Consider the following 13,864-nt stretch of genomic DNA (forward strand, 5'->3'; position numbering starts at 1 on the left):
TTGATGACGGGGGGCTCTTCATTCGATAAGGCCATTAAACTCTTTCAGAATGACCGAATTAGGTGATGTTATCACGAACATTAGGCTGTGTTCGGTGGATGACGTTGGAACTAAAACGAAACGATTCATAAGTGTTAGCTATTTTTTTTTAAAAAATAGATTAATATGCTTTTTTAATCAATTTTCTTATAGAAAAATTTTGTTAAAAAAACACTATTTAACAGTTTAGGAAATATATGTGTGAAAAATAAAGGAGGTGAGTTAGGAACGATGACCATCATACGTTGCTTAGGTTCATACATCCCTTTGTCCCATAAGAAACAAAACTGGTTTGTTTTGAGAACTTTCTTTTGTAACACTGAACGGCACAAGTCAACACATACACATAGGGCTCCCCGAGTCTCCAAGCTGACAGGTCACAGCCTCGTGAGGACCACTCCAATCTGGACGCTCCTGACCTCCTCCCTCTCCATGGTCGCCGTGACGAGCTCGGTGTACTTGGCGAAGAGCGCGTCGACGATCTCCGTCCCGAAGTGGTGCCCCAGCATGGACTCCTGGATGGCCCTCACCGCCATCGACACCGTCCTTCCGTCCTTCCTCGCGTCGCCGCTGCCGCTCAGGCTCGCCTCGTACGCCCGCGCGACCTCCATCCTGAACGACCCCTGCCGCCGCACCTCCTCCTCGATCTCCCCTATCGACGGCGCGTAGAACGGCGCGTCGTACGCGTCCACCTTGCCCTGCTCCACCACCCCCTGCGCGGCGTACGGCCACACGCGGCGTCAATGCATATTGCGCGTGTCATGCACGGCCGAAGACGCTATGTGAAAACTTGGCTCACCTGTGACACCAGCGCGGCGAACGACTCGGAGAGGAGATCCCACAGCAGGGTCGTGTTCCTGTCCGCGTGGCGCTCGCCCTCCCTGCCGAGCATGGAGACCACCATCCGGCCGCCGGCGACGACCTCGGCGGCGCGTGACCTGAGGAACAGGCTGAAGTCTCTCCGGAACTGCCTCGAGTACGCCGCTGCCACGGCTGGAGGGCTCGTGCTCGATATGAACATCTTCCCCTTGTTCACGGGCCCGTTCGTCTCATCCAAAAGACCGGGAGGAACCTGAGAAATGTGCATTTTAAAACGACATGATCTAGACAACTGACAAGGATATCATCACAAAAATCAACCGATCGAACATTGCACGTTCGTACGACGCGCGCATCGTACCTGAGAGAGCCAGTGCAGGCTGGAGAAGGAGCAGACGAAGTGCACATTCTTGCTGGGGAACAGCCTCCCGTAGAAGGACCCGGGGACGCCGGACAGGAACACCATCGGGTCGTCGCCGGCGTCGGCGTCGGCGTCGGCCTTGAGCTTGCCGGTGAACTCGGGAAGGCGGGAGAAGATGGTGTTGAAGTCGTTGGTGGGGAGGTCGTTGAGGAGCACCGAGAACTCCGGCGGTGGCGACGACCCGCGGCACACCTCGGCGACGCTCCTGACGATCTCCTCCACCATGCCGAGAGCGTTCGTCCCCGACGAGCAGCCGAGGTCGGCCAGGGTGAACCTTTCCGGCTTGAGCGACGCGTACACGTCCCTCGCGGACTCCGTCACGAGGCTCTTCACGGTGTCCATGCTCTTCTTCTGCAGGAACAACACGGGTGCGCGCGGGCGTGCATGCATGCATAGCGCCAATTAGTTTTTCCAAGGATTAACCAAGGGCGTATGCCGTATGCGTAGATAACTATATAGATATGGATGGTGACGAGCCGATGTGGAGTGCTGACCTGAAGCGTAGAGTTCTTGGCGTAACTGGTCTCGCCGACACCTTCCTTCATGTGGAGGACGGCCTCCACGTTCATGGATGGCGCCGGGTCGTCGGGGCACTGGAGTGAAGAAGACATCGCCGGCAGTTTGCTGATCAAGAATTCACGCAATATTATGCTATATAATGTTGCGCACTGGATCGATCAATCTTGGACTGTTTCAAAATGAAAAAAAAAAGGAAGTCATTTGTGCTGCGATTAATTGGTGCTGTACATGCTGCGTAAAAGGCCCACATATCAGTAACATAAGTTAGAGAGAAGGCAAATCTGAGGAAACTCAATCCAGTTAATTATTTGGGTTAGTTTATGTGGACTTGACCGTAAACATTTTCGGAGGCGAACAATAATATTTACCTTCAAAATTTTCTAATACATGCACTGCACATTACTTCAGGACGATCGATCTGATTTCTGATCTCCACTCCAGGTTGGGTCAAGTCGTGCACTCTGTCCCTAAAAGAAAAGAAAGTAAGAAAATGAGAAGTCCTGCACTCTGCACAGTACTGCGTGGTGAGGTGATTTTTTAAGAGCACCGGTACACGTACTAAATTATTCTTGCTAAATTTTTACTAACAATCATATTTCAACAGTTTGATTTAGGTAAATAGAAATTATAAAAAATCTAGATGCACTCATAGCATGACACATCGATGTTAGTAAGAATTTAGTAACATCTGTGCTAGTAAGAATTTAGTAAGAAAAAAGTTAGTATGTACGTGCAGCTTTTTCCTTTTTAAAAAACCAAAGGTGTTGAGGTGATATTTATAGGCAAGGCACGCAATCGGAATAAGGAATTCAGTGGATTGCGCTACCATGGCGAAATGATTTTTTCCATTTTAAAATATTTATCAGTATTGGCTACTATTACCGTTTCAATTTTTATATAAGCCTTGTTTAGATCCCAAAAAATTTTGACCAAAAACGTCACATCAAATATTTGGACACATGCATAGGGTATTAAATGTGGGGAAAACAAACCAATTGCACAATTTGCATGTAAGTTGTGAGACGAATCTTTTGAGTCTAATTACGCCATGATTTGACAATATGATGCTACAGTAAACATTTGCTAATTACGGATTAATTAGGCTTAATCAATTTGTCTCGCAGTTTACATGCAGAATATGTAATATGTTTTGTTATTAGTCTACGTTTAATATTTCAAATGTGCGCCCGTATACTTAAAAACTTTACACCTAAAGAACTAAATACACCCATAGTTTTTAAATAGTAAGGTTATAATGAATGAAAGTTATGTGGTTATACTATACTCTCCCCGATTTTTAATGGTGCAATTGACTTTTATACATACGTTTGACCATTCATTTAATTTTCAAAAATATATAATTATAATTTATTTTGTTGTTACTTGGTTTATCATTAATTGTACCTTAAGCATATTTGTACAAGATTTTCTAAATAAGATGGTTAGTCAAACATATGTTTCAAGTCAAAGGTGTTGTCTATTAAAAATTCGAGGATCACATTTTTATGAGAATTCAACTCTTAGCATAAAGATTTGGCCAAAATATAAAACACCACAAAATTTGGAAAGTACCAATTAATACCACATGATATTTAGGAGTAAAAAGTGAAGGTAAGAGAGTTAGAAAGGGGGCAAAAGTGACACATTATCTAGTTATGTGGTATAAATGGAAGTCATGGTATTAATTGGCACTCTCTAACAAATTTTGTGGTATTATTTGAATTTGGTGAAATCCACATGCTTTATTAATCAATTTGCCAATCAAGTGATAAAAGTTTGAATATGGATCTGGCAACAAGTATCCAAAACAAAGGTGTTAATTCCTTTTTGAACAAATTCACTTTGCATGTGTTGTACTGTCTCCGGTTTTTAATATTTGACGTAACTATTGGACTGATCATTCATTTTATTTAAAAGTTTTATAAAAATATAATAAATATAAATCATACTGGAAGTACCTTTAATGATAAAACAGATCATAACAAAACAAATAATAATTACATATTTTTTATAAAACAAATGGTCAAATATATTTTTAAAAGTAAAAGGTACTATTAAATATTAAAAATCGAAAGGAGTATGAAAGTACGACCCGCAAATATCAACAGCTTGTTCTACGCGCCAGCAAACTCTAGTTTTTATGTGCTTACTGTGTTAGAGATTCGGCTTAATTTAATGTATTGAAAGTTCAGTTTTATTGCCTGGGGTGGTCGAAGTAACTATGCCAGCGGACATCCAGATGGGAAGTAATTCTTTACTTTTGTACATATAAGTATTTTGAAGGGGAAAAAAACAATTCCCTGATAGGTGCACATATCTCTAAATTTTAAACAAGTATATGGTCTCCTACTCTCCTTTGGTTTGTCTTATTGTGGCCTTGGTATCTCAATGGTTTTGATACCTAGCTTCAACTGCCCCTGGATAGAAATTTAGACACAAGCTGATGGTGGTATACCTGACAATCATTACAGATTTTCTTAACTATTAAGCATGTTATTGATCGAATAGTTTTAGGGAGATGCTCTGCATGTTCTATACGAATAATACAAGATACCACTAAGATTGAACACTAAAATATTAAGGCCGTGTTTAGTCGTTTTGGTAAATTTTTTGACGTATACAGACACACAGTTGAAATATTAAACGTAGACTAATAACAAAACAAATTGCAGATTCCGCTTGTAAACTACGAGACAAATAAATTAAGCCTAATTAATCCATTGTTATTAAATGTTTACTGTAGCACCACATTGTCAAATCATAACGTAATTAGGCTCAAAAGATCCGTCTCGCAATTTACATGCAAATTGTGTAATTGGTTTTTTTCATCCACATTTAATGCTTCATATATGTGTCCATACATTTGATGTGATGGAAAAGTTAGAAGTTTAAAGGGAAAACACAGCCTAAGTGGGTTCTATATGCATGGCCGGCTGGCCAGATTCCCTCAAACTTAAAAGGAATATACCAGAGTGATGCATTCTGTTTTTTCGAGCAGCTGCGACCATACTGTTGTCTTATTTGAGGCGCTACCTAGTTGCTCTGTTCTTTTTTTAAAAAAAGAAAAAATGAATCAAATCTTGTCTTAGAGCATGTACAAATAGAACTATCTATAACTGCTAGCTATAGATAAGTCATATCACCTAAGTCCACCATTATCTATTTTTTTCATCCGATGAGACCTGCAAAAATAAAATATTGTATCACCTCTTTCCACGTGGCACGTGCTATAGCTTTGACTAAAAATTTGAGAGAAAATTCGATCTGAAAAAAGGGTAAAAAAATTAGCACACAAAAATTTCCTCTTAAGTTAAAAGCACAGGTCACCGATTTTCCTTTGATAAGTAGCATTTCCGTCTCATTTTGAGTAAATGACGTTAGATTTTATCCGAGTAGAGAAATTTATCCTCAGGCTAATTAAATTTGCTCTTTGCTTTCATCGTCACTGAGCCAAGTGCCAAAGAGGCGGTTCGGCACGGGAGCAGGCATGGTGGTGTGGGTGGTGCAGGCGCATTGCGGACTCATGGCGGTGACGCGTGATAGTGGCTACGGCTCGGGAGACCGACAAGTAGGCTTGGCAAGGCGGCGGTCGGCGTGGGCCGCGCAGCGGCGCAGGCACAGGAGCGAGCATCAAGCAGCTGTGCAGTTCAGCACGAGATCGAGCAGGCACGGGCGCGTCGTGGATTCAGGCGCCGCCGCGCGGCAGTGGCTAAACGGGTACAGGAGGCTGGCAGCGAGTAGGCTCACCGAGGAAAACGAAGGGCAAAATATTCTAAGGATAGATTACTCTACTTCAGTCTAACGTCGTTTGTTCAAAATGTAACAGAAGTGTTATATATAGAAGATAAATATGTACGACCTGTGTTTTTTGATGGAAGGGAAAACTTCTTGTGCTATCTTTTTTTACCGGGTTGTTTTTTTTTCTATGAATTGAATTTTCTCTAAATTTATAGCTGGGTACACTCTCTCATCCAGAACACTTGATCCAAAATTAATCAGACACTCACACAACAAATTGTTCATCACAAAACACTAAATTGACGAAATGATTTCACATCTATATTCCTACAAAAAGTACACCTTAAACTACTAAATTGTATACCCTAAATTTTAGTTTATAAATCCGAAGCCATTAAAAATGTCCCCTTAACCCAAAACCACATCAAATGTTTTTTTCACTTAGGCATAATTACTTATTTGTGCTAAATCTCTTCCTTGCGTACTTTACATGAGTATTTATAATTGAGATAAACCCTTTTTGCTCCTTAATTATGGTCTTGTCCACACATGCAAGTCTAAATTCGAGCTACAAATGAAGAAATTAAAATAATAAATTTTATCTGCATTGCACAAATACTATTCATTGTCTGATTTTATTATGTTTGTTTTAGTGGTTGTTAATCAAATTTAGTCTTTGCATGTTTGTCTATATAGATTTATGTCATCCCAATTGGTGTTACTATTTTTTTTAACATTTCTATAACTATTTAAATCACATGTAAATAACGGCTGCTATAGCACCTAGTTGTAGAAAATTCTTGTCTCTACCATCTTCCTCTCCCTTAAGCATCGTCTACTTCTATCCTGGCCCTCCTACTTTGCCCAACACTAGCCGCACCCCCCTCCCCCAAAAAAAAGAAAGAGAATCATTGGATCTCAATCCGATCATCAATATTGATTGAGAATATTTCACGACTGATTTGAGCAAATAGTAATAGATTGGGAAAGTGATTTTATCCCTCGAGGGATATCCTCTTGTTCGGTGCATGCCACCTAAATAGTCATAAAAAATATGAAATAATTGGCAACATAGATTAATATGAAATATATCACTCCACAAACATGCAAATTTAAATTCAACTTCTACAAGTTGTAACAAAAATAACAAATATAGTTGTGAATGTACGATAACTATTTTTAGTTTAATGTACTATTTTTATTGCAACTTGTAGAAGTTAAATTTGGTCATACATATTTATGGAGTGATATATTTCTTATTAATCTATATTGTTAATTTTTTTTAATTTTTTTAATAACTATTCAGATGACATGTAAACAATGAGGGGAGGTTCCCTGTAGGGATAAAAATCCACATCTATAATAGATTGAGGAATGGAAGGGTGAGAATGATTGGATAGTACGTTGTCGACAAAACAAGAATCTCAATTGTTCTCATCGACTGATACCTTTCAAATTCGGCCTGAAGCTAGCTGACAGTGGCATTTATAGATCGCTTGGGTAGAGCGTGGTATTTGATAAGATACTGCTACTACTTCTCACAGTGATGCATCTCCATAGTCATGCAGCCCATGGCAACAGCAAATCTTCTCTACGCTGCATTGCTTGTGCCAACGGTGCTGTACCTCGCCGTCACCCGGCGGCGCAGCCGCCGCTTGCCACCAGGACCGGTGGGGCTTCCTCTCGTTGGCAGCCTCCCATTCATCGACCCAAACTTGCACACCTACTTCGCTAGCCTCGCCGCGAAGCACGGGCCCATCCTCTCCATCCGCCTCGGTTCCAAGGTGGACATCGTCGTCAATTCCGCCCAGCTGGCCCGCGAGGTGCTCCGCGACCAGGACTCCGTCTTCGCCAACCGGGTCATGCTGGATGCCGGCGACGCCGTCTCCTTCGGCGGCGCACAGAATATCGTGGGCAACCCGCTCGGGCCTATGTGGCGCCTGCTCCGCCGCGTCTGCGTCCAGGAGATGATGAGCCCCGCGGGGCTCGCCAGCGTGCACGGCCTCCGTCGGCGCGAGTTCAGGTCCACCCTCCGGTACCTCCACTCCAAGCCCGGCGAGCCGGTGGACGTCGGCGCGCAGATGTTCCTGAACACCATGAATGTGATCACGGGCACCATGTGGGGGGGAACGATCGGAAGCGAGAGCGAGAGGTCGGCGGTGGGGAGCGAGTTCAGGGGTCTCGTCGCAGAGGTCACCGAGCTCCTCGGAACGCCCAACGTCTCGGACTTGTTTCCGGTGCTGAAGCCGTTCGACCTGCAGGGTATCCGGAGGAAGATGGAGCGGCTCAGGTCGCGGTTCGACCTGTTGTTCACCAAGATCATACAGCAGCGGATGAGATCCCAGCAAGACGGGGGCGAGATGACAACGGACTTCTTGGAGTGCTTGCTCAAGATGGAAAAGGAAGGTAGCGACGGCAAAACAACCTTTACCATGGACAACGTAAAGGGCTTCCTCTTGGTAATTAATTAATTAATTGCAACTCGATTTCATTTCTCCACATTAGCATTTCATCCCGCAGGTTCCGAAATGGTCTCAAAATTTCAATAATCAGAAATCGGTTAATCTCTATATGTTATATATATGCGTGAACAGGAGATGGTGGTCGGCGGGACGGACACCACGTCGAACAGTGTGGAATGGATTATGGCGGAGTTGCTGCAGAACCCTCAGGTTCTGAACAAGGTGCAGCAAGAACTCGACAGCATCGTGGGCCGGGACGCCGTCGTGGAGGAGTCCCACCTCCCGCAGCTCCACTACCTCCGCATGGTGATCAAGGAGACGCTCCGGCTGCACCCGCCGGTGCCCCTCTTGGTGCCGCACAGCCCGAGCGCCGCCGCGACGGTCGGCGGATACCACGTCCCCGAGGGCTGCCGCGTGCTCATCAACGTCTGGGCGATCCAGCGGAACCCACTGGTCTGGAACAAGCCACTCGATTTCAACCCGGATAGGTTCGCCAGGGACGGCGGCCACAAGGGGGACTTCACCGGTAGCCAGCTGGACTACCTCCCGTTCGGGTCCGGCCGGAGGATGTGCGCCGGGATGGCCATGGGGGAGAAGGTGATGGTGTACTCGGTTGCCATGCTGCTGCAGGCGTTCGACTGGAAGCTGCCGCAGGGCGTGCAGCTTGACCTGTCCGAGAAGTTTGGGATCGTGATGAAGAAGGCCACACCGCTGGTGGCAATACCGACACCTAGGTTGTCTAAGCCTGAACTTTATTATTCGTGAGGTCACCTTACCTTAAATAATTCAGCTTAAGCAGATCCAGGCCAGTGCAACAAATTTTATAAGGTGATGGTGTACTAGCACGCAGGGGCGGATCCAGAAATAACTAATAGGAGAGATAAAACAAACTATACAAAGCTATAGCCCCCTCTTCTAATGGATGTATGACAGAAAATTTTAGTGGGGGCTTTACGAGGGCTCTCATGGTTTCAACGTCAGTAGTGAAGGCTCGAGATCCCATAGCCCCTATGGTAGATCCGCCACCGCTAGCACGTGATGTTTGTTGTGAAACCGCTAAGGCTTCATATGCGGGTGGGCCCATATGTCATTTTTTTTTTGTGTATATTACTCTTAGAGAGATAGGTTTGTACTGGCTCATACTAAATCTTTATTATGTATAAGTAACCCAAAAGTCCCAGCGAAAGTGAAAATATTTATTGCTGTCAATCAAAACCTATTATAATTTGATACCATCACGATCTAATGGCTTAAATTTTATTTTATTTTAACTAGTATGGTGGCCCGCGCAGATTGCGCGGCTAGTATCGTTATATTTTTTTCTTAAAATAGCATATATAGTTTTACATTTTATTATTAACCAATGTGTGATATTTATATTGTATTGTATATATGTGATAGTTATTTGTAGATTGTATTTATGGGTCTATTGGGTGTAGCTAAACTGCAGCTGCACAACAGCAGCCGCTACAGTGTATGGTAAAGAAAATATATAAATAGGCTGTACAGCACAGCCGGTTACAACAGTAGAGTAGTGTTGCCGAACAGAGCCTATATACTATATATATATGGACTCTAAGTTCCTCTCATAATATTCCTCAGTTTTTTATTTCGAATTTCTATTATTTTTGAACTTTATTCCTGTATGGGCTCTAGACACCTCTTTCAACACTCCTTTTTTAATTTTTAATTTTAGTTATTTTATAAATTGTACTTTATGTGGACTCTAACTCTCTTTCAATATTCCCTATTTAAATTTCAGTTGTTTCTAAATTGCATTTTCATATGAACTATAGACTCTTTTTCTAATATTTATTCATTTTAATTTCGAATTTTAGTTATTTATAATTTCCATTATTTATGAATTTTATTTCTATATGGACTCTAGACATCTCTTCTAACATTTTTTTTAATTTTTAATTTTAGTTATTTGTAAATGTATTTATATATGGAATCTAAACTTTTCTTTCAATATTCTTTTTTTCTAATTCCTAATTCTAGTTAGTTGTAAATTATATTTCTATATCGACTCTAGAATTTTTTTTAATATTCATTCATTTTAATTCCGAATTTCAATTATTTATAAATCGTATTCCTATATAGACTGTAAACTCTTCTCCCACTCTTCCTTTTTTTTCTAATTTCTAGTTTTAGTTATTTCTAAATTGTATTTCTATATGGGCTCTAAACTCTACTTTTGATGTTTCTTATTTTTTTAATTCTGAATTTTCATTAGTTCTAAATTATATGCTTGTAGTATGGACTTTAGTCTCTTCTTTCAATATTGCTTATTTTTAATTCTGAATTACAACTATTTTTAGGTTTTATTTTTATGTGGATTCTATTTTTTTCTTTCTTCTAATTAATATGAAAATATCTAGGCCATGAGAATTTCATCTGATTTTTCTTATTTTTAATTTTTAATTTTTATCATTTGTAAATTGTATTCCTATATGGGCTTCAGACTTTTTTCCCCTAATATTCCTTTTTTTAATTCTAAATTTCGGTTATTTATAAATTTTATTTCTATATGGACTCTAGAATTTTTTTGGACGCGACTCCCGGTCGGGCGTCCGATCGAGAGGGAGTCAAATCGGAATTTATTATGCAACCAAATTAGAATTGATTGGAAATTTCAATATAATTACCACGCCTCGACCGACCGATCTATATTAGCTACTGCATGTTCAGAATTTCACACTTTCAGACTTTCAAACCAAAGTTCATTTAGTGATGTGCTCAATAGTGGGTAATTGGGCTGGGTCTTCATAGGACATTGGTTTCCTAACACGGTCAAGTCACGATTTTGTTGTTGTTTTCCGTTTGTAACAAACTCTTGGAGTTTGGAATATAAATAATGAAAGAGAACCGAGAAAAGTTGCTGAAATATTACGCAGCACCAAAACTCTGTTTTTGCGTTCGATACTCTGTTTTTTTTCGATTTCCGTCAGTTAATTGTAGCAGTCTGAAAAACTTTAGAAACCAACATTCAGAGTTCAGTGAGAGCGAGTGTTTTAGGATTAGGTACAGAAATTTCCAACATATTTGATGATCATGTTGGTTACTGCTCTATGTTTTAGTACGCATGCACCCATCTTGCTAAATGCTAACTAGCGATTTTCTTACTTAAACAATCACGAATATGCTAATATATTCCAAGGTTGCTTCCAGAGAAGAAAGTGGAGATGGTGGCGCAAGGATTTTGAGAAAGGAAAAAGTACGAATTACCCTCCTAAACTATCGTGGTCGACCAAATTACCCCTCTGAATCCGAAAACCAGACATTACTCACCCAGAACTTTCAATACCGGACGAATTACCCCACCTCGGCTCAATCCAGAGCAGTTTTGTCCTACGTGGCGTATACGTGACAATCCAGTCAACATTTTATATACTAAAAAAATGTGGGTCTCACCTGTCATACTCCTCTTCCCCTCTTCCTCCCTCTCCTCTCTATTCTCTCTCTCACGGGGCAGCGCACAGGGGCGGGGAGGTGGGTGGCGGCGTGGGGACGGGCGGTGGGCTGATGGAGGGGCGGCGCTGGCACCTGCGGGCGGTGCTTTCGGCGGTGGAGGGCGCCGCCGGGCAGCGACTGCACGCCGCGGAGGCTGAGCTGGGGCGGAATGCAGAGCACGATGAGACTCCCTCTCTCTCGGGCATGGGCACAGGTCGTGCGGTGGCAAGCAACAGCACGGGAAACGGAGGCGGTCGGTCGGTCGGCGCCGGTGTCACGCCCAGAAATTCTCGAACCAGAATTTCTAAGCTGAATGTGCATTAAATCCCTGTCCAGGACCAGCCAGGGTACACAAACGACAATTGTTGACATACAGATCCACGTCTTACAAAAATGGAAAAGATTACAAATGCAGCGGAAAAGATAAAAGCGAGCTAAACCGGAAAGCTTGACTTCAGCAGCGAGCGACTCCACTCCACAGGCAATCCTTGACGGCAGCGACGAAACCAACTTTGACAAAACAGCTCCAACTAGGAAGATCTTCAGCTCTGGTGTGGGGGAAAAGAGAGCAAGACTGAGTACTACCCACTGTACTCAGCAAGTCATACCGGAAGAGGAGGTATGATGCAGGATATAACCAAAGGAAGCTAGGGGTTCTTTTGCATAAAGCAGGCATTTCAAAGCAGTAGTTGAAAGCAGTAAAACAGCTGTAGTAATTAATCAATATTAACCAATCACTGTCCAACGCTACACCACATTGCAGGCCCAACCAACCACCTGAACTACACCAGTTCATTAAGCTAAACTAGGGGTGAGACTAATCACGGTGAATCTGGTTGATCGCCCATAACCGCGGGCACGGCTATTCGAACAGTTTTACTCTGGCCAGAGGTGTACAACTGTACCCACAAGACACGATTCCACACATGTCGCCATACCCCGAAGTATCACCATGATACTGCAAAAGGGGAAATCGTGACAAGACCCTCCACATAACCTTCCCCTAACCATCCACACCACGCTAAGGTTTCACCCCCACCCCTCATAAGGCAGTGGGCGGTCCCCTCTTGCGCCGCGGTGAATCCGGCAGCTGGACAACCGGACACCCCGGCCGACCCAACTCCATCACGCCCACCCTCGCCACCGGTGCCTAGGAAAGGGTCGAGCTATACTTCAGATCAAGCAGTTACCCACTCCCGCTTGTGGTAAGCACGGTAAGTCTCCCAGGGTTTCCCGTGAACCGGTCCTTAATTGCCATGGGTGCGACCAGCAAAACCATGCACCCACAGCCCACCATTCAGTGTATTTTAATTAACTAATACCATTGCGGTGGCACCAATCTAACGCTATGCCAATAGACAAAGTCTATGTAATAAGGTGATCCCCATTTGTGTGCTAGTTGAACTAAGCATGGCTAAGCATTTCCTAAACCAACATCTAGTCATTTTGATACCCAGGTTATCAATGGCATATGGTAAACAATAAATGGCTGAGTAGTAGGACCCATCCCACATGATATTGTAAAAGAATGCAACATTTAATAGAAATGCGGGATATTTGTAAATTGGGTACAATATGATCAAACGTATTGCATGACTTGCCTTGCTCTCGCACTGACGAGACCTCAGCAACGTCTTCGAGAAACCGCGGATCGACGAAACGGCCGAAATCTACGCGACAAACAAAGCACACAAGCAAAACATGCTATAAGACTACTGAAACAGGAAACAAAAGTATTTTTAATGGATTCTTTGCATTTTTCTTGATTTACTGAGACTTGAATGGACTTAAACGGAGCTCGGATGAATTACTTATGAATTTTAGAAGATAAACTGTGTTTTTACTAATAAAGAAAAGTCCTTAAATCAATTTATTGCGCAATAAAGCCCAGGGCTGACGTCATCCAGGGGGGGGGCGGCGCCGACAGGCGGGCCCCGCTTGTCAGCGGTTCAAGAGAGAGGAAGGGGGCGCCGGCACGTGGGCCCCATTGGCAGCGGCACAAGGGAGGGAGGTGGCGGCGGCATGCTCGGCACGGCTCAAGCCGGCCGGCCAGCCATGGGGCGGCGGCGGCGGCACGCGCGGTCACCGGCGGTGACCGGCGGCGCGGGAGACGGCGGCGGCCGGCGCGAAGGCGGCGGCGGCGGCCGAAGACGACGGCGCACGCGCGGAGGGCGGCGGCGCTCATGGGAGAGAGAGGAAAGGAAGGAGGAGAGGGGATTCCTCACCGGCGAGCACGACGGCCGGCGCGAAGGAAGGAAGCGGCGGCGACGACCGGCGATGCCGAGGTGCGGACGGGCGGCGGCGGCACGCTAGGAGAAAACAGAGAGGGGTTAGGGGTAGGGAGAGCGACCACGGCGGCTAGAGCGGCCGGCCGGAGTTGGGTGGAAATGGAGAGCTCACCGGCGTGCGAGAG

At 43.9% G+C, this 13,864-nt stretch overlaps 2 protein-coding genes across 2 annotated transcripts; one reads left to right on the forward strand and one right to left on the reverse strand.

Moving 5' to 3' along the window:
• Positions 1-261: 261 nt before the first annotated feature.
• On the reverse strand, positions 262-1,669 carry LOC107275747 (probable methyltransferase TCM_000336). Its single transcript, XM_015790298.3, has 3 exons — positions 1,220-1,669; positions 839-1,111; positions 262-752 (listed from the first exon to the last, which is right to left on the reverse strand). Exons 1-3 carry the CDS (start codon positions 1,667-1,669, stop codon positions 417-419), a joined length of 1,059 nt encoding a protein of 352 aa, XP_015645784.2. The 3' UTR covers positions 262-416.
• Positions 1,670-7,299: 5,630 nt separating this feature from the next.
• Positions 7,300-9,165, forward strand: LOC4326925 (flavonoid 3',5'-hydroxylase CYP75B138). The gene is made up of 2 exons (XM_015792565.3): positions 7,300-7,995; positions 8,131-9,165. Exons 1-2 carry the CDS (start codon positions 7,399-7,401, stop codon positions 8,761-8,763), a joined length of 1,230 nt encoding a protein of 409 aa, XP_015648051.2. The 5' UTR covers positions 7,300-7,398; the 3' UTR covers positions 8,764-9,165.
• The last annotated feature ends 4,699 nt before the right edge of the window (positions 9,166-13,864 follow it).

This window comes from Oryza sativa, chromosome 1, assembly GCF_034140825.1.
Source record: "Oryza sativa Japonica Group chromosome 1, ASM3414082v1".
In the NCBI taxonomy this organism is placed as follows: domain Eukaryota; kingdom Viridiplantae; phylum Streptophyta; class Magnoliopsida; order Poales; family Poaceae; genus Oryza; species Oryza sativa.

What these genes read in the sequence shown, in the direction of transcription:
- LOC107275747 (XM_015790298.3), bottom strand. Translation starts at nt 1,669, where the DNA reads ATGCATGCACGCCCGCGCGCACCCGTGTTGTTCCTGCAGAAGAAGAGC. An exon ending in GCCTGCACTGGCTCTCTCAG is followed by an intron (nt 1,112 to 1,219) that starts GTACGATGCGCG and finishes CACATTTCTCAG; the next exon opens with GTTCCTCCCGGTCTTTTGGA. An exon ending in TCGCCGCGCTGGTGTCACAG is followed by an intron (nt 753 to 838) that starts GTGAGCCAAGTT and finishes TACGCCGCGCAG; the next exon opens with GGGGTGGTGGAGCAGGGCAA.
- LOC4326925 (XM_015792565.3), top strand. Translation starts at nt 7,399, where the DNA reads ATGCTGGATGCCGGCGACGCCGTCTCCTTCGGCGGCGCACAGAATATC. An exon ending in ACGTAAAGGGCTTCCTCTTG is followed by an intron (nt 7,996 to 8,130) that starts GTAATTAATTAA and finishes ATGCGTGAACAG; the next exon opens with GAGATGGTGGTCGGCGGGAC.